The sequence below is a fragment of the Ctenopharyngodon idella genome, chromosome 17, assembly GCF_019924925.1.
Source record: "Ctenopharyngodon idella isolate HZGC_01 chromosome 17, HZGC01, whole genome shotgun sequence".
Classification (NCBI taxonomy): domain Eukaryota; kingdom Metazoa; phylum Chordata; class Actinopteri; order Cypriniformes; family Xenocyprididae; genus Ctenopharyngodon; species Ctenopharyngodon idella.
The window spans coordinates 33,404,386-33,431,659 of record NC_067236.1 but is presented as its reverse complement, the minus strand read 5'-3'; the positions used below and the strand labels follow the sequence as shown (position 1 = coordinate 33,431,659).

The window sequence follows — 27,274 nt, the reverse complement described above, 5'->3', positions numbered from 1 at the left end:
CAGATTATTTCTTCATACAAACTCAATTAAGGGTGCAATATGTAAGAATTTTGCAGTAAAATATCCAAAAACCACTAGGCCAGCGTTATATATTTTGTTCACTTGAGTACTTACAATATCCCTAATGTTTCCAACTATTTGTAAATCTTGCAATTTTAACCAAGGCTTCGGGACGTGTGAGGAGTCGCCTGTCAATTGCGTCATACCCGCGTTACCCTCGGTTTCCGGTTTTATTTTGTAGAAACCATGGAAACACCAAAGACGCTTTAATATATTATGTTTTAATAGACAAAGGAACAACTGTTTTGATATATTTAGAGACAGAAAACTAATTATTGTTATATAGCTCAACACATTTAGTCTTATTGTTTAAATCTAATTTTCTTGATTTTTTTTTTTGTGAGTACCATGCTTTACCACGCCTCAGAGAAAAACACTATTTTGTGAAGTAGCTAACATAGCATAATCAGATGCAGCTTTATTTTTAGTAACAGTAATACAGAATTTTCTCCATCATACAATACGTTTTAAAATTAATTGCATAACATTTATCAACACAAGCCATCCAGCATTTAATATGATAATCTAATATCGATCTATCTTACTGCAGTGTGTAACAGTGTCTCACAGCAGCCGCCGAGCGAACGCACAGAGTAACGTTATAACATCATTTTCAACACTCTCAAATGTATCTAATATGATAAACAGAGCTGTGTTACCTCATACTCATGACCGGAAAAGCAGAAGCGGCGACTGTGGCATAATAAAAGTCCCACTGCTCGTGAGACGTGTGTTGCGCAATCGCTCCAGCGGCCTCGTTCAGCTCCCACAACACTCGGTCCTGCTCTGCTTCATACTACAGTAACGTTAATAATCGCATCCACGAACATGATTTCTGCCTGAGTCCTATCTCAATACTTTTCAGCTGGCTGTGAGGTGAAGACCACATGCCCCAATATTCCACGGTCAAACTTGGCGTCATCAAGCTACGCTTTTGTTTTGAATAGGCCTCTAGCGACCTCTACCGGACAGAAAATTCTACATATTGCACCTTTAAGTAAACCCTTGTTATGAATACAAAAAAGTATGTACGTAATGTTAGGACTGCACAATTATGACAAAAATCATAACTGTCGATTATTCCCTTGACATTGTAATTGCGATTATTAATTACAATTATCACAACTTACACTGAATGATGTTTCGAATAGCTCTATACCATTGTTTGAAGCGACTGCATGCCATATTTTTATATGAAAATAAACAAGCTGAAAACACTTGTATTGCTTTTCTGTAGCATTAAGCCTCAAATGTCAACTTTACATTGGTTTGTTTTCTTCTTTAAATAACTAAAATTAAAACAATGGAAAAAACCCTTCAGATAACCAGTAGAAAGAAAAAAAAACATTTTAAGCACACAGAATAATGTTAGTGGACTTTTACGCAATTGCAACAATTGATCACAATTAAAAATTCGATTTTGTGCAGCCCTACGTATGTGCCACTCATCAGTCCTCTGTAGGGTGTGAATGTGGAGAATGAACAGCTTGCCTGCTTTACCAATCCATAAGACGTCGCTTTGTAGATTATAGCATGAGACACCTTTATAATAACATGGTCATGTTTTATATTTTGTTACCATGTAGAGCTTGGTATTAATCAGAACTGTATTGCCCAGGAAAGTAAGGAAGCTTGTTTCCGCCACAGAATATGAATTGTTTTTTACTTTTTATCTCACAATTCTGACTTTATTTTGCAGTTGCAAGTTTATATCTCACAATTCTGAGAAAAAAGTCACAATAGCACGTTATGAACGCGCAATTGTGAGAAAAAAGTCAGAATTGTGAGATGAAAAGTCGCAGTTATTTTATTTATTTTTATTCCCTAGCAGAAATAGGCTTCCATAAAATGGTCAACATTAAAAATAATGGTGATAAGATTTTGTGATCTTGTCTTGGCTGGACAATTGTTTTTTTTTTTTCAATAATGGTGATACGATTTTTAAACGCATTTCCGATATTTCAATATACATTACAGCATTTGTCACTGACTGACGTTTTTTCCGAGAATAGTGTATTTTTCCAGTTGTTTTCAATGGGAGTGCTGCGTAACGAGGCGCTGAGCATCTGTTTCACGCATTTTTCCCCATTCCACTGCCCGTGTCTCCCATTTTTCAAAGCAAAAATGCGTTCTGTGTGAAATGTTCAACTTTGGGTAAAACGCTGCGCTCATCACTGTCATTTTTTTACCCAGCCGTCCAATCACAGCGGAGGAGGGGCGGGACAAATACAACACCCGACCAACCGCCACATTCTGCTTGTACAACGTCAACAAATGACAACAAGAAGCATTATAACGCAACAAAATTATTTAAAACAAGAGACAGAGCAAATGTTTTACATTGTATTGACATTTTTATAAAGAAACAGTACAGAAATAAACTATCTGTGAAATGAAATACTAGTTACACTCCTGTGGATATTCCGTATCATAGCAAGCAAAGCGTCTCAACTGAAAAAACGCTGCGCTGGCGAAGCGCTCTCAAGCGCTGACAGCTAGGCTATACCGTATTTATTTCTAAAATATTATAGAGTTTTATAGGATGAGGTTTCATAGACTTGGCGAATTCATTTTTCAGAAGTTTGTAGGTACAGACATCCATTGTGGGCATTCTTGGCATTTTTTCTGAGGCTTTTATATTGTTCATATCGATATCAGTTATATCGTATCGACCGAAATTAAGAAATATATTGTGATATAAATTTTCGCCACATCGTCCAGCCGTATCTTGTCTGAAAAAAATAGTGATATAATGGTATTTTTGCCGTATATCACCCACTCTTAATATAATGTGTATATTTATTAATATTGTCTTAATAAATGTAGGCAAATTAAACCTGCATGCAGTGCAAATCCTGTTTTGAGCGTGAGTATGACTGGTTTATTCTGGTGTGTTCTATTTTAAGGAGTTTCCCTCAGTGAACTCTCTCTCTTACACATGAACTAAAGATTGTTTGAGACATATTTCTCTGCGTTACTGCAGGGCATCGGCATCTGAGGCATGCCATCTTTGGTCGCTCTTGGTTTGTCCCCAAGAGTGCTGAGAGCCGTACATGAATTCTGCTCGGAATCCGAGCTATGTTTTTTTTTTTTTTTTTTTTTTTTTCTGTAAACTTTCCAAATTAGGTTGCGTTTTCCAATGTAAAACCCGGATTCTCGAATCCCCTGTGACCTCACATCTACATGAAATACATTTTTCTGGCATGATGGGTGACAGGCCTGTTTTCCTTATGTCTTGATAGTCAGTGTTTAATTTTGCTTCTTTACAAGTGTATGTTTTACTTTTATGAAGCAGACACATCTGAGCATCCGGCGTCTTCCTTGTAGACATTTTACTTCATGCTAAACACTGGTGCTGATTTTATTTTATATTCATTTTTATGAATGTATACATTTTTATATTTATTTTATTCGACTCACTGGTCAGTGATTTGAAATTATTTGTCTGAATTATCGTCATAGTTCTAGTAAACGGATTGCTTTCCTACAGTAGGGCCAGTTTACACAACACCGTATTCAACTAAAAACAGAAAACGCTTTATGTGGTTTGGTCGTTGATTTACACAACAGCAGTGTTTTGGGGGCCTGAAAATGCAAACTTTTGAAAAACAGGTTTCAAAGTGCAAGTTTTTGAAAACGATACAGTTATCATCTCTGTGTAAACTACAAAAACGTAAATTTGTGAAAACAGTGACATCATGCGCATGTGTATTATGTGTTCAGTCTATAGGCATGAAGTGTTTCTTTACAAAGTGACATCTCCATCTACTGGCCTGGCAGCAGAATACAGCGTTTTTAGTCGTTTTCGCGGATCCGTCTGAATGGGGATAATTTTGACAACATTGTTGTCTGTATGCGAAAAACACAAAGGAAAGACTTTTCTGTTTTTAGTACATCGCTGTCATGTAAATGTGCATTCAGATTGATTTCCAGAGGCATTTTTACCTTTTATAAGTGCAATTTTTTATAACCTTAGATGTTTGCATCATCTTTTATGTCAAATTCCTACATTTAAATTCAGTTAGTATAATAATACACTATATTTGGAATACTGAAATAATAATTGTTATGATTTTATTATTTTTGAATTATTATTATTATTTTTTTTTTTAATGAAATGATACTTTAAATATGAACCTAAAACTGCCAGTAGATGGCGGCAAGTCACTGTCTGAATTGAGTCATTGAGTCATTCACTTAACCGATTCATTAAAACAGCTGATTCAATCAGGAACGAAGCAAGTGACTGGCTGCATCTAAAATCGAAAACATGGCGGTGTTCTTCTTCCATGAGGGGGTTTGGCATCAAGACGGCTTTGTTCCCAGGCAAACCATTAAAGAACGCAACACACACATCTGCCGGAAGTCCTCTAGATTTCAACCAATCAGATGACGACTTCGAAACTCCTGAAGTGTTTTCAGTTTTGTGTGCCATATGCATCAAACGTTCAGCCAACGGTCTATCTGAGGCTGAGACATTCGCCATGTTGTCACTGTTATGTGACCTACCAGCGTCAGATTTTTTTTCTTTTGATATTTTGACTGTTTACATATTCATACAACAAAATATTTTGGGGGCCATGACAGTTTTGCAAATATGGTCAAAAATGCTGGCGCTGGCTGGCAACATAAAAATGAAAGGTTGACGGGGAAAGAGTTAATTTTCTCACAATTTCTCACAAATATAATCTACATTATTATGTCAACATAACTCGTCAAAATAATGCTTGCAACTTTAAAATTAACTTAATAATTTAGACTTTTTAACTTGCTTTCATGCATTTATTCAAGTTCTGGTAATTGATCCCCTGAGTCTATTTCTATTATAAGTCCTTTTTTGTGGTTTGTTTTTATTCCACTGTCAGCCTGAGAAGCGCTGAATTGATCAGCTCATATCTTCAGTACAGGAGACTTTTATGTGATTTTATTCAGGTGTAATATTGGCACCTGATGAACACTCTTCTGTCATTATTCACTTTGCTCGTTCTCTGTGCGGACCCATTTTCCACGATTTGCGTGAAAGACTTGTTCGCTCATAGCGTCCCATTTGAGGTGGAATGCAGAGCGACCCTTCCCCCCCGCAGCCCTCTCTGAGTCCTGACATCAGGATTTACAAATGACCCTGCTGAAGGAACCCAGGAACGGAAGTTTATTTGCTCTGCTGTGTTTTTTATGTTGAAAGTAACTGAATTCCTGCAGGGCTCTGGCTTATTTGCAGACCCAATTTGGTAATGAGAAATGCTTTTTTTTAAAAAATGCATTTGTGGGTTGCCCACCCTCGTTGTGCCCCGAGGAATTCTGTCATTTTAAAGCTGGACCGTTATTCAGCTGCTCATAGAACCTGCCATCGAAGCCCATGTGACTATTTTCAGAATTAAAGAATAAAGTGAGATGCGTGTTTTTTTTCCGCTGTGAAGCTATTTTGGGTCATGCCGGTCAGAGCAGTTCCCACACTTACACCCCTCAAACCCCTTCAGCGCTCTCTGAGTGTCCTACACTCCTTTATTTCATCACAAAATGTAAAAATATTCTCTCCCAGCTCTTTACAGTATATAAAGTTGAATATATTAGTACACTACTGGTCTAAAGTTTTGAATGATGTTTTTGAAAGAAGTCTCTTCTGCTCACCAAGGCTGATTTTAAATCACTTACTTTTAGTCATCCTGTTGTGTTTATGTCCCCTTTACAGTTTCAGCTTTTTCGTCTTGTGACTTTTCTGGGAAATGAATGTCACTATTTTCACTTAATACTATTATAGTTTTTGTTAATATTTTGAATCCAATTAGATTTTTATATTTTCTGCTTTCATTTTTTTGTTAATTTTTGTTTTTGTTTTTAGTTTTAGTTGTTTTTAAACATGTCTGTTTAGTTTGTATAGATTTTTATTTTAGTATTAACATTTATTTCAAGCAATAAAGAATGTTTTTAATGGTTTTAGTTAACTATAATAACCCTGATGCTAGTAAAATCTTTATATTGAATTATATATGTCAAATAATGTTCTTAGTCCTTCCTTCCTGAAGCTACATCAGTTTACTTTGAATCAAATGAAAATAAATATAAATATATGGAAATAAATATATTAAATTTGGTTTGTGTAACCAAATAACAAACAGGGGCAATTGACATACATACTACTTGGCTTTGATTACTTTGATATACAGCGGGACTCTTATTTTGAAATGTCTTTACTTACTTTTGCTGCTCATTCAATTTCAGATGAGGATTAAAAAATTACGTTGCTACAACCGTTTACAACACAATATAATATAAAGTAAACTTTGTGATAATTGATCAGCATTAGTTCATAAGCAATTTGTTGACAAATGTGCGCTAATCATTGAATGCGAGTTGCTCTGAAGAACGCGCAACAGCGCCATCTTTTGACTTTAAAACATGCAGCGCTCACATTTATTTAATGAAATTAATAATAATCACATTAGGGAGTATCGCGATTTGTTTTTCCATCCACAAAATATAAGACGCTTTAAAATGATCGTTTATACTCTTGTTATACTGTTTAAGGCACTGAAGACTTTTAATGACCTTAAATTGATCTGATGAGCATGAGCGGAGTGGAGTAATGAAAGTGATCAGCATGATTGATATTCAAAACAGTAAGCACGTGCTGCATTGTGTGTGTGTCTGCAGTCTGTAGAGCCGATTTCCCCTTTTGAATGACGAATATAGATTAATTTATATGAAGAAATAGGAAGTTGTCTCTTTTACACGGGAGCACAACGGTGTGTTCAAATGCAGCTATTTTGCACCGACGCAGGCGACGCGAGGCAACAACACAGTCGGCTTTCATCAGCTCTAGTTCTTTGGGGTCTGTTTGTTGTGTGATATCCTACCTGTTCATATTTCGGAGCTCTAACTCAGTGAAACATTCACATGCAGCATCTCATTTAATTACGTCAACACAGAAAATGATGTGATAGGCTACTGGTCACGGAACACGCAAATAACATGCAAATTTTACAGTCATAACGTGTGAATTTGTATGGTCCTCTAGATTAGCAAAAACATCACTCGCAAATTAATATTTTTAGTCGCAAATGCGACCGTATTAGGCGCAGTCTGGAGCCCTGTAATATGATGATTTGATGCTCAAGAAAACTTCCTGATTGAAAACAGCTGTGCTGCTTCAGATTTTTGTGGAAACCATCATATATTACCGTACAAAATTGCTTTTTTTGAATCAACTCCACAGCAACTACATAAATTTATCCACTAACCATTCAGAAACGTCCAGTTTCATTCTAAAAGTTGTAACTTCTTCCTGAGTCTCTCCATCAGTGTCGACTCCGGTTTGAACAATGTAAGGCTGAACACCGTTACTGACAATCCTCATTTTGGCTGCGTGAGATTCTCCAGCTTTGTTGTTGTTGAGCGTCCGAAGCGCGAGCTGTTAAAGCTCCGCCCTCTTCTGGAAAGGGGGCCGGGAGCAGCAGCTCATTTGCATTTAAAGGGACACACACAAAAATGGCGTGGTTTATAGGCCCCCTTAAATAAAAAGAAGGAAAAAAGAAAATAATACTTCTCCTCAGCAAAGATGCATTAAATTAACCAAATGTAACATTTAAAGACATTTATAATGATTCAAAAGATTTCTATTTCAAATAAATGCTGTTTTCAACATTGGTAATAATGAGAAATGTTTCTTGAGCAGAAAATCAGCATATTACTGAATTCTCATGATCTTAAAAAGCTTCTGCTTCAGTGCTTGAACAATATATTGTGCCTACGAATGAATTGTTAATTATTTGTTTGGTATATTTACTTAATTTGCTCTAAATGAATGAGTTGTAGCAGATAGTGAAGGAGACATGTTCATCACAAAAAAATGCTTTTTGTGCTGGATCAAGCTAATGTGCATACGCAGTCCTAAGTGCGCGTCTCTAACGGAAGTGCGCGTCTCTAACGGAAGTGCGCGTCTCTAACGGAAGCTGCGCGTCTCTATCACTGCAGCTGTCGTTAGAAGCTCTGGTCAGAAGCGCGCGTCTCTAACGGAAGCGCGCATCTGACCAGAGCTTCTAACGACAGCTGCAGTGATGCAATGACTTTACCAATCAGCGATTGGCTCTTATTTAGGAGGCGGAACTTATTTCACCATATTCGCGTTGCACTTTCTCCCATTCACAATAATAAGTGCACCGTCTTTCTACATATAAATTCTTCACTATATTACTCTAACATATGGAAAATAGTCATAATAAAGAATCAGAAGATGTGATTGGTGGCGTACGCCTGTCTTTCATTTACCTTATAGCAGTCATTTTAAAAAAAACAATTATAGAGGCCATATTATCTTGTCTTGATGTTGTTTTTGTGCTCTACTAGAACAGGTTTTCCTGCTTGAATGTTGATTATTTTCCTCATATTCTCCATTGTTGCAGCTCCTCTCTTCCCAGGCTGCATTCCAGTTCATTCTTTTATGCCCTTCCTTCACTAACTTCCCTCAGTCTCGTTGACTCGGATGTACGTCATTGCTTACGTTGAGTGCCCACTACTGGCAGAACCCTTGCAATGGGCTGAATTGGAACGTCCTGAGCCCTTGATCACTTGGAATCTGCTATGGAGTTGATTTATTATTTACATTTTTTCCCCTTACGAAACTGTTTAATGCAATATGTATATAGGTGTGTTTGGGTTGTTTTAGAAAAAAAACATAAATCATAGAGTTGTTTGTGGTGGGGTAAATTAAACGCAATATGTGGTGACGTCACAATCGTGTTGCATTGTTCGATATGGAGCTGCCTGAAGTGTACATATGAAGTAGACTCCGGTCAAAATTGAGGGAGTGAGGGTCTGTCCATATAAACTTCCCTCATCCACTTTACGAAGTGGAACACACTTCAAAATGGTGGCAGGGATTCCCCCGAGGAGAAGTGCTTAGAGAAGTTCACGAGTGCATGTCTAAAAGTGGAATGCAGCCCCAGTCTGTCAGTAACGCTCTGTTTAGTTCCTGTCTCTATGAAGCCCCTCCTTCTGAAGAGTGTGCTCTGATTGGTCGGCTGGAGCAGTGTGTTGTGATTGGTGTAAATGTCCCTCCCCTTACCATAACCGCCAGTTTCAACACACTACTGACTAACTCAACCAGGCCCCGCCCCTTTATTCTGTGTATGAATTATTTAAATGAGGAATATTGTGAAGAAAACTCAAGACTACAATGGAGTTCAGAAACACTGACACTGATATAGAGAAAAACTCCCGCTGGAGGGACTTTGTCATGGTCAAACATTGACAACATTACACACTAAAGAAAGATGAACATGGGAAAAGAAAAGCATAAAAGGACCCCTTTTAATTCTGTATTAGCAGATTTTGGCTACGTGACCATACCTGAAATATTAGTACATGTACCTTTTGAATATCTGAGTTAATGTGAAGACACACATCTGACTGAGTGCTTGTTGTGAGATGTGTTGTTCTGCTGTGAATGTACTAATAGTGTGTGATGAATGTGTGTTTGTCTCAGGGTCCTCCACTGAAACCGGCCCGTCGGCAGGGAGGATGGGCGGAGGAGAGCACAGGAACCGGATCTGCCAAGTGAGTACACACCTGAGATACACAAACGTTCCTCATGTTTTGCCTTTCTAAAAGCCCACAAAGTTCTAGTCAACAAATAAATTGCAAATAAAATGCACAGACTTGAAAGATTTCCACACACTGTCTTTGCTTGCAATGCTTTATTAAACAGCAGTGTTTCAGTCCAGCACTTTATTAAACAGATAATGGGTAAATCCATATATTATTATATCAATAAGAAAGAGTAATAATAATTATTACTCTTTCTAGTCTCTAAATGATGTCTGAAACTTTGTGTTTCTAACACTTCTTGTGTTTATTGCCTCTTTAAAGTGAATCGCTTGTTGTATTCCTCATTTGTAAGTTGCTTTGGATAAAAGTGTCTGCTAAATGAATGAATGAATGTAAATGTAAATATACATTTTGTATTATTTTTAATATATATCAGACAGGAACGTGGACATGCATTACGTTTGCACTCCAACAATTATTCCAGTATTACAGAGTTGAGCATTTCTTAGTATGTATTTTATCATAGTTCTCTTTTCTCTCTTCATTTTTGTTATAAATGTGTTTTTCCTTCTTTTCATCAGTGTTAATATTCTAATCTCATTTCTTATTTAGGTTTTTCATTTCACTGAACTGCTTAAATTACATAAAGTGAAGTTCTCGCATAGCTGTAGTTGGTCAAATGCTTTTCTTTTTGGAGAGGGTTGAGGAGTAAAGTACTTTATTATTGAGAGAATGATTTTTGGATGTAAAACATTTTTAATAAATTATACTGAATCCTACATCAGTCCTATAGGATTTGATGTGGACCCCTAGAATCGCTCCCACTGTTTAGAGGAGGAGAAAGAGAAAGCAATGACCGTCAGTCGCCACATGATGGCATCATCTCCTGTTAAATGTGTTTTACTGGAATGACCAAAATAAACATTATGATCACTCCTAATGGCAGCATTCATTTCAGTAATTCACCTGTAAACTCTAATGTGAGAAAACAGAAACACCTCATGTTTCAAAGGTTGTCCACAACTTGGGACCTGTAAGATATATATATATATTTTTTTTGAAGGAAATGAATAGTTTTATTTATCAAGGATGCATTAAATTGATCAAAAATTAATTTAAAAGATTCTATTTCAAATAAATGCTGCTCTTTTGAACGTTCTAATCATCAAAGTTTCCACAAAAATCAGAAGCAGCACAACTGTTTTCAACAATAAAAAATTATGATAATAATGATAAATGTTTCTTGAGCAGCAAATCATCATATTAGAATGATTTCTGAAGGATCATGTGACACTGAAGACTGGAGTAATGATGCTGAAAATTCAGCTTTGATCACAGGATATAAATTACGTTTTACAATATATTAACATAGAAAACAGCTATTTTACATTTCAATAATATTTCACTGTTTTTACTGTATTTTTGATCAAATAAATGCAGCTTTGGTGAGCAGAAGAGGCTTATTTTGAAAACACACCACAAACTTTTCAATGGTCTGTAAATAGAAGCAGTTAATTTGCATTTCTAATTAATTTTCATGTAAACATGATCAAGTAATGAGTAGAAAATGCATGTTAAAATAGTGGCTGATATTAATTCCGTTTCATGCTTCACTCTGTAAATAGACCAGTCAAATTCAGTCGTTAAAATACATATGGAAAATGTGCATATGTGCACAGTATAGAAATTAAAGTGCACTCTCAAAAATAAAACTTATTTATTGGTATCAGTGGTTCGATAAAGAATCTTTAACTTCCATGGAATCTTTCCATTGCACAAAAGATTCTTTACAGCGGAAAAAGATTCTTTAGTTTATTAAAGTGTTCTTCACACTTAGAAAAAAATGGTTCTTTTAAGAACTGTTCACCTAAAGGATCTTTGGGAAACCTAATAGTTTGGTTCTATTGCATCAAACCCCCTTTTGGAAGCTTTATTTTTAAGCGTGTATGTTTGCACACTTTTCTGATCACATCTATTGGCTCAGTTACCAGAGAATGAAGCAAACTCTACACGTCTCTCAGGAAAGGTCAAAGCGTCACTTCTGCATGTCTGCCAAACTTATCTTGATTCTCTCGGCTGGGAGGTGTTAAAGGGCTTCTCGACGCATTGATTCTCCTTCTAAAACAAAGTAATCGTCCCCTCTGAAGAAGACAAGGACTTTTTCTTCATCTCAATGTCACCCCTCGTGCTCAATCACCGGCGCTCTGTTCCCACTAATCCCACAGCAGAAATCCCAGGATTTGCAGATCTATCACTCCTAATTGACACTAAATGATCTGTCAGTTTATTGATGAACCTTTGAAGCCAAATTGTCACAATATATTTTATCCCGAACAACTTTTTCTAGACCGTTTTACCATGTTTATCGTGCTGCATTACACGGGTCTTAATGGAGAGCGCCGTAATGAGAGGACAGGCCGCGTGTCAAGGGCTGTACACGCTAACACCCGTGATTATCAGCATCTGCCTTACCATTTACACACGAGCCAATCAAAGCACACAGAAAACACTGAAGTGCCATAGTTGTCATATTTATGTGACCTTTGTTTCGTCTCTAATTGCCCCTAAATGTTAAAGTCTGCTGAAATGTTTACTATTCCAGCACAATTTGACACAGATGTCATATATTGTGCTGCATGATGACCACGGTCCAATCTCAGGATCCATTAGGTGGCGCTAAACACCAGCAAAACACCAGTAGGATTCATCACGTTTAAACTTGTAAAGCCTGACATATGGAGTAATAGTCAAAAAAATCTGTTTTTTTAATTGAACAGTTTATTGAATGTTTAGACACTATATATATAAAATATTCATGTGTTTTTTTGAGTATCATATTTGAAAGCTCAATTTTATTCAGAGGCCCAAACTGAGGAAAAAATAGGCAATTTGGTGCAGATGCTGATATTAATATGAACAGAAAGTAAGATGAAATTCTGATGCTTGTAAATCAATGAGATCTTTATAACAGTATAGCAGATACTTACATAAAATGCATATAAATATCAATATCTTAGTAAGATGATATTTAAATGCTTAGTTTTCTGATCAAATCTCTGTAGTTTTAAAACATATAATGCAATGCAATACAATGATGATTGAGAGATGAACAAATAAACCTTTCTCAAAAGATGATGATCATATTTGATACTCATTTTTCTATAAAATGATGTCTGGATAATCAAGTAAAGCGAAGCTGCTTCAGTCCAGTTGAAATATTACTAACAATATCAAAGTTATTCTTATGTTTAATTGATAAAATCAGTGCAGATTTCACAGCAGAAAGACACGTGAAGCACGAGCTGAAGGAGGACGTTTGTACAATTATACTAAAAGATCTTTTACTTGATAAAAAAGTGTGCGACAGGTTTTATCAGCAAAGTTTTGATCATTTAGAGACCTTAGAAATGTGTATCAAACATGATACAGTAGCTTCATAGGGTTAAGCTGCACCCTTCATAAAGAGTATATTCTATTTTCAAAAACTGAAAATTATTATCCACCACATTAAAGTATAAAAATGATTATTTTAAAATGAAAGGTGATTAATTAATGCTGTTTAAACTCTGCTGTGTGTTCTAGATGAGAGGATACAGTCGGAGAACACATTTCAGCAGACACAGATACACACACTTGGAGTGATTGAGTGAATTAGACGAGTTGTGATTTGTGACGGCTGATTGTTGTAAGCTTTGATTTGTAATGTCCTCCACAGGTCTGGAAGACGGCTGGCTGCTGAAGAGCTGGAGGAGTGAGTTCACTACGTTTACTGTCTTTACTTCCTTCATGATTCAGTTTAGCACGCAGTGATTAGGAACAAAAAATCTTAAGAAAAGGAAATGTTTGTTTACGCTCTTGATTTAAGGAGGAAATTACCGTCATATTGAAATTGTCCTTGGTTAATGCGAGAACAATCACTCTGATTAAAACACATGATGGTGGAGTTTACATATATATACATATATCTAGACACTATATGTAGTTAGGTAGTAGTGTTGAGATCACTAGAACTGGACGACATGCCACATATTCACAATATATTCATAATGATTTTACTGACAACAGAAAACTATGCAACAGTGTGATTATCAATGTTATTTTAATGCACATTTCCTAAAGATTGCGTTACACTTTTGCAATTAATCTTTACAATAAGGTCGCCTTCGTTAACATTTTCGTTAACTAACAATGAGCAATATATATATATATATATATAACATAATATATATATATATAAGAATTTAGATAGTTAATAAAAATACATATGTCCATTGTTTTTTAATGTTACTTCACATTGATTGAATTAATTAATGTTAACAATTACAAATAAAAGTATTAGTAAATGTTGAAATTAACATTAACTAATATTAATATATGCTGTGCACTGTAAAAAATTATTTTTTTCTTTTGTCAAATCAACTTATATAATTAATGTGGTTCAGATAACTTAATATTTTGAGTTTCTGTTGATTAAACCAATTGCCTTCATTGTATTAACTCAAATTTTTAATTTCAATGAACTCAAAATTTTAAGGCAACCAGGAAACGTACTTTTTTACGTTAAACCAACAATTCTTTTTTACAGTGTATAAGTACTGTTCGTTGTTTATTCATGTTAACTAGTGAAGTTAACTAATGAAATCTTATTATAAAGTGTTAAAAAACATTAAATGTAAAGTATTTAATTTCTGCGCCACTAGCAGGACCAAACGCTGCAAACCAAATGCAAAATAAAAAATTTTTTCAAATAAGCTTCCTGAACACCATTTAATGTCATTATTTCTTAAATGTTTACATTTAATTTTCTTCTTGCATTCAAACTTTTTGAATCTATTTGGCTGCAGCTGCTGTTTGGTTAAAATAATGGATCTTCTGATTTCATTCAAAGTAAAAGCATAAATATTGAGATATCTTTTTATGTTTAGCTATATCTCCCAGATCTAGCCGGACACTGGACAGACAGATATATATATGTGTGTGTGTGTTTTGTATTTGTCCCTGATCTCTTTTGTTTAACATGATGTCTGAAGCCGGCGGCTGAGGCCACAAACCCCCGAGGGCTCCGACAATGAAAGTGGTGAGTAGATGATTCCCCGGAGCTCTGCTTCACTTCAAACACATTTACTCCACCATGAAAACTGCCTTATGAAATTCAGACAGAACTGAAGCTAATGGCTGCTAATTTATTGTACGACATTCCAGAAGGGTGCTGGATAAAGAAGCTTATTCAGTGAGCTTCCAGCTGCTATGATTGATAAATTATTACACATTCTGAAACAGTATTTCATGACATACACCAGCGACAAACACACTTACATAAGGCTTAAAAGACCTGATAGCTTGAGGCGTAAAAACACGCGATCTTCAGGCCATATGCTGCACTCATATATGATAAAGAGACCTTAAATGATTAAAAAATAGAAATTACTATTGGATACAGCTGCCAGAATATTCAATAAACTACATTCAAATACATCAATATGCATAAGATAGGCTTTTTTGAATTTATTTTTTATTGATTGAATGTCAAAAATAAACTAAGCAAATTTGATAACAGAAAATGAATTGTTAGATATAGAAATTAAAGTGTCCAAATATCAACAAATTAACCAGACTAATATATTGTTTCAGTTATTATAATCATTTCATTTAAGTACTAAAATAACTAAAACTAAATAAACTGCTAAAACTTAATAAAACTATACACACTTTTAAAAAAACAAAAAATAATAAAAGTGACAAAATGACAACAAAATCACTAAAGCTTATAAATATAATAAAAAAAAAATTAAATTTAATTCAGAAATTATAATGATATATCAATGATACTAAACACATATCAAACTCATAACTGGTGCTTATGTGATAATAATGTGATTTATTATTATAATCCGTATCAGTAATATATTCATGTTATGCATATTACAAATCATAACTATCAGACACATACATTCTTGTTATCATTCATAAAAAAACCATACAGATCTCTGAAGAGTGTCAGCATGAGCTCATACACTGAATATGATCCTTCTTTACTCTTTCCTATGAAAGTTGCTTGAACTCATGAATAAATAAGAGAATAATGTGATCATCTCAGACGTGACACATGACTTTTTGATAGAATCAGCATCAAAAAGCGGTTTCTGGTACACGTCAGTGTCGGTTCCCTCTCGACCTTGTGTCACAGGTCGTATCGTGACCTCATTAAAAAAACGTTGTTTTCTCTCGCCACTTAATCATGGCGTTTGCATAGCGAGAGCTTTTCCTCTCTGTGTTTCACATTGAACTCGGGCAGAATTGTGTCGATGGTGCATTATTCGGCGAGACGCAGGGAGGGGCGGAAAAGTTCAAATCCAGTGGACTGTTTGCGAAGGCTGGACACAGAGGCTTTTTGATGTCATTGCTCTAAGACCATTAAATTTGACTGCGGGTCCGCGGGGGCCCGAATCTGCTGAACGCGCTGCTTTAGAAATGAGGGGACAGTGTCACCTCGCGCTCATGAATATGAAGCAGCACTCGTGCGCGCCTGCATTTATTTGTATATCAGGAACACAGATGAATCTTGTCAGTGACTAAACGAGGCTGGCATTTTTAATTAGCTTTAATTAAAAATGAGAGAAAAGGAAGAAGTTATCAATGTAGGATAACGGGGCTTGTTATGAGGGTCAGGGAGATGAAGTGAACGTGGCTTTTGTGACAGGATTCAGAAACGCAAGCGAGGATGGAAGTCTGAGAGTGAATTAAAAATGGCCACGTTATCTCCTTGAGACTTGTGGAGGGAGTATTTTAAGGCATCATGGCTTCTGTTCCTGCTTTTTTTCTGTTTTAAGATCCTAAGGCAGGTTTTTGAAGAGGGCATATTTTAATAGTAGGGCTGTAACGATACACAAAACTGACAGTTCGGTACGTACCTTGGTTTTGAAGTCACGGTTCGGTACAGCAAGGGGAGAAAACTAAACAAAATTGCTTTTTTATTAAACAGTAGTTCACTGAACAAATCGTGTCTCTGTCTTTAAATGAATTCAATTATAATTAAAAGTTTAAGGATAAAAAAATAAAAAAAAAACTCTGCTAATGCTATAAACTATTTAGGGAGCCCTTACTTGAACATTACTATAATATTAAACTTTCAGAGCCCAAACTATTAGCCTAAATTCAGCTGCTATTTATTTTTTAGATATAATAATCAACACTCAAATAACAACTTGTAAACTGCACATAAGGCAGTTTTTGGATTAACTTCTAAATCTAATCATAAAATTATGTTTTTTTTACTTCAATTCATTGTTGAAATATAATCATTTACACAGTGGCTGTCATTTTCAAGACAGGTTTATTTAAACATACATTAAATAATCAAGATATAATTAATATATAGGCTAATATAGCACATATATTTAGCGAAAGAGTTCATTTCTCTGGTTAACTAATAAGCTGTGGACTTACCTGAGGCAGTGTTGCCAAGAATTGGGGCTACTTTACTACTGTTGCCGCGGGTTGTTTTTCATGTCCACGGGTTGTTTTGGTCTAGTTTTGAGTAGCAATTAGGTGGGTTTTATTGTGAAAACCTGGCAACCCTGGCCTGAGGTAAATGCTACATGACACAGTGTTCACAAGCTGTTTTACTGAAGTCTTTCTGCTGTAGAAACACTGATTGAGCGATTACACAAGATATTATATTTCAGTAAGTTGTACTAAATCTTTCAAGATACCTTCAGATGTTCATATTCATGTTTATTTTTTAACTGGTATCAAAGAGGAAGAGATGATCGCATTGACTCGTGCTCCACTGCCGCTTGAACTGAGGCACCTGTACAGTGATCTGTCACGCCACATCAAAGACTTTTTTGAAAGATGACACTTTGTTTCTTATCGAAAGTAACAAAATGCAGAGCTTATTGCAATTATTGGTGGTTACAATGCTGTATTCATTGTGTAGATCCAGGACGGGCCGGGGCACATTCGGTACGCCATGAGAGTTTGGCGGTTCGTACTGTGGGTGGTGTATCACGGTTTTTCGGTTCGGTTTGAATATCGTTACACCCCTATTTAATTGGCTACTTCAAAAAGTTAAAGTTTTAGGTGGACACATATAGCAGAGAATAGACTGGGCACGTGACTGTTGCTTACGTGTGATTTGCTTGACGTTAAAAATAGTTAAGCACAGTAAGCTGCGGAAAACAGCTTTAGACCCGACACATGCACACAGAAAGCCTCCTCTCGGACAGCGTGCGATCCCGAATTCAGCTCTCTTTTTACGGCTTATTGTACTTGAATGGTCAAATACACACACAGTCATGTCAAAATGTCTGTCTTGGTGAGTATTCACGTTAACACAGTCGGTTATGTCTTGAGTGAATGTAAACAATTGGGAAAGAAATCGGTTGTGTGTCAGTAGGATCAGTAAACTGTAAACCTGCTGCTGTCTGTCAAACAACAAGAGAAAAAAAGAAAGTCACTCACTGCTCTTGACTGAATAACTTTTGTAGCTTTAATATGAATCAATGCATATTTAATTAATGTGAAAACTATGCAGTGTTTTAGTTTTACATTTGATTATTCTGTATTGTTTCTTACTTGAACGCTACTGTTAAATAGATCTAAAAAACTTAAAGCACTATTTCATTTGCGTCTTTTTTATACTATATTTGTCCTGTTGTTTGTAATGTGCCTCTTTGTTCTTATTTTTAATAACAAAGATAAATTAAAATAACAAAAATAACTAATCGTCCACCCCTAGTTCCAGGTGTTTTTGTTTACCTGGATGTTCTTGATGTTTTCAGGTTGATTATAACTATATATTATTTATATAATATATAGTTATATCAATTTAAATACCATTTCAGTGATCTTCTGGTCTGTAGATGTGGCTCGGGTTCCTCCTTCAGTGAGCGTCTGTGGGTTTTTTTCACCTGTTCAATCGTTCAGCAGGTGAAAATGTTCACTTAGCATTAAAGTGGCATCACACTTTCCTCAACAACACACTTGATTTGAGGAATCATTCATGTCTGGAGCTCAAAAGCTGCACTTACACACTCAACTTTAATACTGGCTGAATAACTTCATGAACAACACTAATTCACATTTGTTAGTAATACAGTATTACCTTATTAATGAAAGTTGTTACAAGGTGTTATCAATTCAACACCTTGAAATACGTATTTTAAATATCATCCTTCTGAGACGTATTATTGGCAGATATAGACTGACAACTGATATTTATATGCATTTTATCTAAGTATCTGCTATACTGTTATAAAGATCTATATTGATTTACAAGCATTACAATTTCAGAATCTTACCTTTTGTCCATATAAATATCAGCATCTGCACCAAATTGCAGATTTTTGTTCAGTTTGAGCCTCTGAATAAAATTAAGCTGTTTTTACTCTATATTCACACTATATCAGACTATATGAGCTATAAAAGCCTGAGGCATCAAATATGATACTTAGCAAAAAAAAAACATATGCAAACTTTTTTAAATGTTTGCCTAAAGGTTTGATAAACTGTTCTATTTCAAAAAATTTAGATTTTTTTTTTTTTTTTTTTCCCAGATTTTTATTTTATACGTGAGGCTTTACAGGACTGTGAAACCATGTTTGATGGATATTTTATGTGTGGTCTAAGAAAACTTTTAGCAGAATGTCTGAGCCGCTCTTTTCCATACAATCAAATATGAACTGTTCCTTTAGGCATTACATAATGTTACAACGTTTGTTAGTGACTATTCATAAAAAGTAGTGAAAGGTATTATTAAAAGTGTTACCCACTTATTTCTACATTGTTGAATGAATGTAAAATAAATCTCTTGTTGTATTTGGATAAAAGCGTCTGCTAAATGAATAAATGTAAAGTGAATGCTTGTTCGTTTTATAGTTGTAGTAGAAACACTGGACAACACATTTCAGTCGTGTCATTTTTGAACTTTTCCTACTTTAAGTGGTGAAGGTAACAGGTTTTGTTCTGATTTTATTAACAAAACTTTTCTTTATAAAGAAAAGCTATGCTTTCTTCCATTTAAAGCACTGTCAAACTGCGTTTGACGGTGATTTTGTAAACGTGCGCTCTTGTGGCACACCTGAACACACTCCAGCAAAAGTCTGTCCAAAAAGAGGAGAAGGGCTGTGAAAGTTTGTCCTTCTTTGGGAGCGATGCCACGCTCTGTCCTGTCGAGTTTTGCCAATTAAAGCGGGTTCCCACTGTTCTGGGCAGCGGGCACGTGGCTCTTGGCACCGCGGCTCCTGCCAGGCCGCGCCGTGACTTCCGACCCCACACAGATGGGCTCGCAGGCAGGCCTGCGCGCCTGGAGCCCGGCCCGGCCCGAATGGACACGGAGGTCGCCGCTCTGGCCTGAAGGGTCCTGAGGGTGGCCGCCGCTGACAGGGCCCAAATGCTCGGCGCCGGGATGAGTGCGAGTGTGTGTCGGTTTCTGGGGAGCCCCTGGCCGGAGCGCCGCCTCACAGCGGGAAGAGATACTGTCTTGATCACTGAATATTCATGGCCGCCTGGTCGCCGTGACGGGGGGCAGCGTGGAAGAGGATGTCAGTGCGAGAGTGAGAGAAACGCAGAGAGGAGGGAGGAAATCAAACGCCAGTTCACACACAATATAAACAGAGCCGCGCCGAGGAGACAGACAGCATCTGTGATGATTGGAGGGATTGTGGGAAATGCTGCAACTCGCAGTAACACCCAGCAGTAGCTGCAGCATATGGCCGCGTGCGTCTCGAGAAAAACTTTGTAGCTAGATCACATGTTCGGTTTACATCCAAGATGAGCAAAATTGGCTTTGGCGAGTAAATAAAACTGTTGATTATAATAAGTCAATATTTGTTTCTGTAAACTACCAGTTAAATTAGCTTGTGTAAAGGTTCGTTCATGCCAAGAACATTAATTATATTAGCATCCACACCAAAGTACGATAACCTTCTGTTGATTATTATAAGCATGATGCTGTTTTGTTGCCTGCCCATGTTTATGTCTTTCTTTCTTCAGTCAAAAAGAAATTAAGGTTTTTGAGGAAAACATCCCAGGATTTTTCTCCATATAGTGGACTTCACTGGGGTTCAACGGGTTGAAGGTCCAAATGTCAGTTTCAGTGCAGCTTCAAAGAGCTCTACATGATCCCAGACGAGGAATAAGGGTCCACAAACCACAAATGCTCGTCTTGCACTGCTCTGTGATGGTCATGCATTATGTAATCACGTTACAAAGGTCACGCGTGATGTAGGTGAAAGTACAGATTTAGTATCTACAAAGTGAACGTGCAAAGACTAAGTCAAACACCCTTTACAAAAAAAAAGATAAAACAACGATGTCGGATGATTTTGAAGTTGGAGGAGAAAATGAGTTTTTCACCCTGCCGCGGTACTTCCGCCTACGTCACACGTGACCTTTCTGGTGGATCGCCGTGCAGTGAAAGATGACCATTTGTAGTTAAGTATATAAATTTTTTTCTTTTTTTTTTTTTTTTTTAGAAAATGAGTGATGGTTTTTCTAGATAAGACCCTTATTCCTCGTCTGGGATCGTGTAGAGCTCTTTGAAGCTGCACTGAAACTGACATTTGGACCTTCAACACGTTGAACCCCAGTGAAGTCCACTATATGGAGAAAAATCCTGGAATGTTTTCCTCAAAAACCTTCATTTCTTTTCTACTGAAGAAAGAAAGACATAAACATTTTGGATGACATGGGGGAGAGTAAATTATCAGGAAATTTTAATTCTGAAGTGAACTAATCCTTTAAAGGGATACTCCACCCAAAAATGAAATTCTCTCATCATTTACTCATCCTCATGTCGTCCCAGGTGTATATGACTTTCTTTCTTCATGTGAACACAAACAGAGATTTTTAGAAAAATAATTCATCTCTGTGAGTCCATATAATGAAGTTGGATAGGACCCTCAAAGTTGACACTTTAAAAACCACACAAAGCGAACACGACGGTTATCCAACACGACCCCAGTTGATGAATCAGTAGCCACGTACACACTGTAAATTTTCAGGCGTGACAACCTCGTTTAAATACAGGAGTGAATCCCCTAAATGATCATTCCGTGTTTGTACGGAACACAACTACCTTCCGAAATTGTGATGATTGACACCATGGTAACCATAGCAAAATTCTGGCGTCTCACATGTTTGGTATTCACTATTTTTGACCAAAGTAATATTAAAGCGACAAAAGAGTTTTAACTAAACCCCTGTCGACAGAGGCGTTGTGTTTTGTTTATGTTTGTAAGGCTGCTTCGCAGATCGCAGAAGTATTGTCATGTCCACTTATTATAAGCACTTGCTTGGGCCTGGTTCATGAAACAATCAAGTTTATCGAATATTAAAGTGGGCAAGGTGCAGATTACAACATTTTGGTCCTTTTTTCAATATAAAGCATTTGGATTTATTTAGCTTTATTATGGGCTTGTTCTTGTTTGCTGTTTTTTTTTCTTTTCTTTTTTTTTTTCTAGCAAGCTAATTTGGTTGTAGTTTGCAGTTTCACTCCTGTAAATACTGAACTGTGTGTGTACAAAACAGGATTCAGCACTAAAAGGTGAACTGACAACTAAATTTAGCTGCAGTGTGTATGTGGCCAATGTGTTCTGAAGTGAAACATTTGGTGTATGTGTGTGTGTGAGAAAAATACTAATATATTTAATTTTTATAATAATAAACCATCCCTTCCGGCCAACGGTCAAATGATTCATGCTTGATGTAAATGTCAGCACAGTTAGTTTTTGCTTTAGAAAACATTGATTCATCAACTGGGGTCGAATGGATTACCGTTGTGTTCGTTTTGTCTGGTTTTTGAAGAGTCAACTTTGAGGGTCCCATCCACTTTCATTATATGGACTCACAGAGATCAATTATTTTTCTAAAAATCTCTGTTTGTGTTCATATGAAGAAAGAAAGTCATACATCTGGGACAGAGTGTGGGTGAGTAAATGATGAGAGAATTTTCCTTTTTGGGTGGAGTATCCCTTTAATGGCGGCAGTTTTACATTAGGTGTAGAATGCTCTATATTACAGGTCTTGTTAGAATTCAATGGAAAATGCATTTCACCTGCTTTCTCTAGACATCCCAGTGATTCCAGACCTGGAGGAGGTTCAAGAGGAAGATCTCACCATGCAGATTGCTGCTCCACCAAGGTATCAAACAATCCGAACGATACTCATCATCTAAAAAAAAAAAACTCTCATATTCTTCACTTGCCCACAAACAACAGTGTCATCAATCCAATTGAGCACAAACATTTATTTATTTATTTATTTATTTTAAATAATAAGCAACAGCAAATAACATGCAAGTTATCATGCAAGTTATCCAGATGGAAGTAATTATTTATATTGTCACTGAACTGAAGCCAAAACAAATCATTAAAATATCTGGAAAATATTTACTTAATATAAGGTTAACAAGAAACCAGAAGATAAACATTTTTCAATTCAGATTTATTTGAATAGCGCTTTTCACAATAAATATCATTCCAGACCAGCTTTACAGAGAATATTGTGCCTGACAAGTAAACAACAAAGTACTAATAAATCTAAGCTAGTCGTAGAATAGTATAGTTCTTGATATTTATTTCTTGCTAATTTTAGGGCTGACAAGGAATAAAATAATCACAATTAGTTTCTGATTTCTGACCTGCCTTAAAGCTGAATGGAAAATGAAACCATAATAAAAACAGGTGATTGCCCTAAACATATTAAATTCATATCTTAAGTCAATGTTAAAGGTGTAATAGTTTTAGGATGTCTAATGTGTGAGCGTTTGTCATAATATTTTCATAATGTCAAAGTTTCAATTCATTCTTAATTTGAATGATGGTGTTGAAAAGTTTCAAAGAATTTTATCTGGTTGTCTGTCAGCAATTTAAGATGATGTAAACAGACAGGTGTTTAGAGTTCTCTCTTGTCTTCAGTATCCAGGTGAACAGAGTTATGACCTACAGAGACCTGGACAACGACCTCATGAAGTACTCTGCTTTTCAGACCCTGGTGAGACACGCACACTACCCATCATTCCCAAACAACAACACAGACTGTTGACTCGTCCAAATCGAGGATTTTGTAAGGCGGTGTAAAGTTACTGCTTAATTTTAGAACATCCTTCCCGTCCTACAGCGTCTGTGTTTTGGGTTGAATATGTGGTCACATGCTGACTTGGCATTATATTGCATAGCTTTCAGTAATGGTTTGCCTAATGTTTTATCTGTATTGAATGTTTCCCAGGATGGAGAGATTGACCTGAAGTTGCTCACGAAGGTTTTAGCCCCGGAGCAGGAGGTGAGAGAGGTGAGCTCTGTCTGGTTCTTTCTAGGGCGTGTAAGAGGGTCAGACCAACAGATTTATAAAATCAGGACCAGCGTTCTTCATGTCATACTTTCCACAATGTTTTACAGCGATAGTCCACCCAGAAATTATCATTCTGTCATCATTTACTCACCCTCATGTCATTCCAAACTCACATGACTTTCTTCTGTGGAACACAAAATAAGATATTTTAAAGAAGCTTCAGTCTTTTAAACACCAGCTAGCAGTCAAATGTTTGAAGCCATTATCATTTTTTTTTTTTTTTTTGGAAAGTCCCTAATGTTACCAAGGCTGCATTTTATTTGATCAAAAATACAGTATAAACAGTAATATTGTGAAATTTTATTATGATTTAAAATCACAGTTTTCTATGTGAATATATAATAGTGTAATTTATTCCTGTGATCAAAGCTGAATTTTCAGCATCATTACTCCAGTCTTCAGTGTCACATGATCCTTCAGAAATCATTCTAATATGATGATTTGCTGCTCAATTATTATAATTATTGGTGCTCAATTATTTATAATGGTTATTATCAATGTTGAAAACAGTTTTTGCTGCTTCACATTTATGTGAAAACCATGATACATTTTGTTTTTGTGAATTCTTTAATGAATAAAAAGTTCAAAAGAACAGCATTTATTTGAAATAGAATCTTTTGTAACATTATCAATGCTTATACTGTCACTTTTGATCAATTTAATGCATTCTTGCTGAACAGTATTAAAAAAATCTTACCTCCAAACTTTTGAATGATAGTGTAATCAAGGTTTCTACAAAAATATGATGCAGCACAGCTGTTTTCAACATTGATAATAATAATTAGAACTGTTTGTTGAGCAGCAAATCATCATATTAGAATGATTTCTGAAGGATCATGTGACACTGAAGACTGGAGTAATGATGCTGATCACAGTGTTACAGTTTACTATATATTCACATAGAAAACATCTATTTTATATTATAATATTTCACAATATTACAGTTTTAGCAGAAGAGAAAAACATTCAAAATATCTTAATTATTCCAGACTTTTGACCGGTAGTGTTACAATGACAGTCCATTATGACAAGGACCATAAAAACTATCAAAATGATTGAAAAAAGCACCGTAGTCTTCTGCAGCTGATGCCGTTTCTGAGGAACTCAAGTCATGGAGTCTACTTTCCTGATAATTTTATTGTTGTTTTTCATCCTTCTTGGAGCCTGATAGACATGCTCACTGTGAACTGCTGTGTATATATATATATATATATATATATATATATATATATATATATATATATATATATATATATATATATATATATATCACATTGTTTCCTTACAGTGTGATATATACAGCAGTTTACAGTGAACATAAGATAAATAGATTTTTTTTTAAAGAAATGTCCTTTTGTGTTCCTCGGCATAAATGTTAGTAAATGATGACTTTTTAGGTGGGCTGTCCCTTTAAAGCCACTGTACTCCTCCCGCTTCCCAGCCTCTTTCTCTTAACAAAGTTTTTATGATGGGTTTTCATGGTTTTCAGGAGGATGTTGGTTGGGATTGGGATCATCTGTTCACTGAAGTCTCCTCTGAACTCCAGACGGAATGGGATCAAGGAGAGCGAGATGAGCAGTCACCACTTCCTGTGGCCTGAGGAGGGACGAGCAGCAGGATGCGTCTCTGTAGGGTTACATTTACACTTCATGTGTTCAGATATTGTTCATATTGAATGATTCTTGACAATGTCATTGTTATTGCCGGTGACATCACACAGATTTATGCTTTGTGTTTCTCATTAAGGTTAACCTTGCAAACCCAGAAACATTGCTTTTCTTAACTGGATCAATCTGAAGACATTTGTCACCGTTTGTAGTATCTGGAAAAAGCGTAAATCCAAGGTTAATGAGCAGGTAAACTGAAATCCAGTTGATTGAGTTAAAATGAACTTTGCTCATCCGAGCAAGCCGGCCTTATCATTATTGACCAGACCATCGACCGTGAACGAAACGTCCGGTTCTCAGCTATTCCAAACACGGTGAGCTTAACTCCTGTGTTTTTATCATGCCTTGTTTGTTGGTTAACATGATAACATGTTTCATTTAAGTCAGAATATCAAATTTCACTCTTTGAAAAATGTACATTTCTAATGAAATTATCCATAAACAGTAATCAAATATTTACCTTTTGTCTGTGAAATGTTTTAATGGTCATGCTCAATATTTTTTAGCCTTGATGATATTCAGTATATATCTTGTATATTATGTATCCAGTATATATCTTGTATATTATGTATTTGTTTTTAAATGGCTTAAAAGGATAAAAGAGGAACCATTGTTTTGGCCAGTAGATTCTAAATAAAAACAATTAACAATAACCACACTCTGTGAAACGTGCTGTTTTCACTAAAACTAACACTTTTAAAATTGGTTTTGAGAATTTAAAAGAAAGCTAAAATAGAATTAAAATATAAATATTAGATTTTGGAAAATTAAAATAAGTTGAAGTACTAAAATGACTGAAACTGAAATAAAAATTAATGAAAGATAAATAGAAATATTTAAATAACAAATAAAACAAATAACATTTCTAAAATTTAAACTAAAATGAAAATATCAAAAATAAAAGCTAATTCAAAATACTATAATAGTATATAAAAAATACTAAAGTAACACTGGTTTCCGTATCTGTCAGTCACTTCAACGTAGTGCTGATGACTGACACTTGGGGTCATACTCAGGAGCCCCAGTCACCTCTGATATTTTGAGAAAAGGCCAATAAAAAATTGCAAATTTGCATGGCCCACTCCCCCGGACATGTGAGTATAAAAGGAGCAGGCATGCATCCACTCATTTAGATTTGTTCAGAACTGAGCGAAGTGTCTTCTATTTACAGGCTGGTTTTCATTCGCCTCGTGATCTGAAATAGCAAACTTCTCTAAAAGAGCAATCACAGATGGAGAGCATCATTTTAAAGAAGCCTTTCTGCCTGGGTGTTTCTGGGTGTGGTCGATATCTCCCGTCCTCGGACGGCCATGATCTTTGTCTCACATGTTTGGAGAACTTTTTCCGGTAAATCCCCACGGACCTCCCATTCCTTGTTTTGCACATTGTGCCCCGTGGAGTTCCCGGATGAGTTCGACATTGCATCACATGCAGTTCTCAGATGAGGATGAATTATCGGTCACTGCATTGGGGATGGGCTAATGCCTTCTGATGCTGAGAACTCAGCTGGACCACCTGCAAGTGTGGTAGACCAGCCCCAGTTTGATGCAGAGTTGGCAGCCATGCTTGCCTGGGCCGTCACTAGCATTGCCCTGGCGTGAAATCCTCTGCCCTGTTCCGAGCGTTCGCAGTTGGATGAAGTGTATGAAGAA

The 27,274-nt window shown here is 36.1% G+C and overlaps 1 protein-coding gene across 2 annotated transcripts in view; it reads left to right on the top strand.

Moving 5' to 3' along the window:
- LOC127498059 (intraflagellar transport protein 43 homolog) overlaps positions 1–26,275 on the top strand; it is a 27,349-nt gene extending 1,074 nt beyond the window's left edge. The window contains exons 3-10 of one of the 2 annotated variants that reach the window (XM_051866942.1): positions 9,542–9,612; positions 13,319–13,354; positions 14,634–14,680; positions 22,674–22,746; positions 23,523–23,598; positions 23,833–23,895; positions 25,445–25,583; positions 25,702–26,275. In XM_051866942.1, the coding sequence (XP_051722902.1) occupies positions 9,542–9,612; positions 13,319–13,354; positions 14,634–14,680; positions 22,674–22,746; positions 23,523–23,598; positions 23,833–23,895; positions 25,445–25,555 (477 nt within the window). In that variant the 3' untranslated portion in view covers positions 25,556–25,583; positions 25,702–26,275. Of the gene's footprint in view, positions 1–9,541; positions 9,613–13,318; positions 13,355–14,633; positions 14,681–22,673; positions 22,747–23,522; positions 23,599–23,832; positions 23,896–25,444 lie in introns of both variants that reach the window. The other variant, XM_051866941.1, reaches the window with a different exon arrangement.
- The last annotated feature ends 999 nt before the right edge of the window (positions 26,276–27,274 follow it).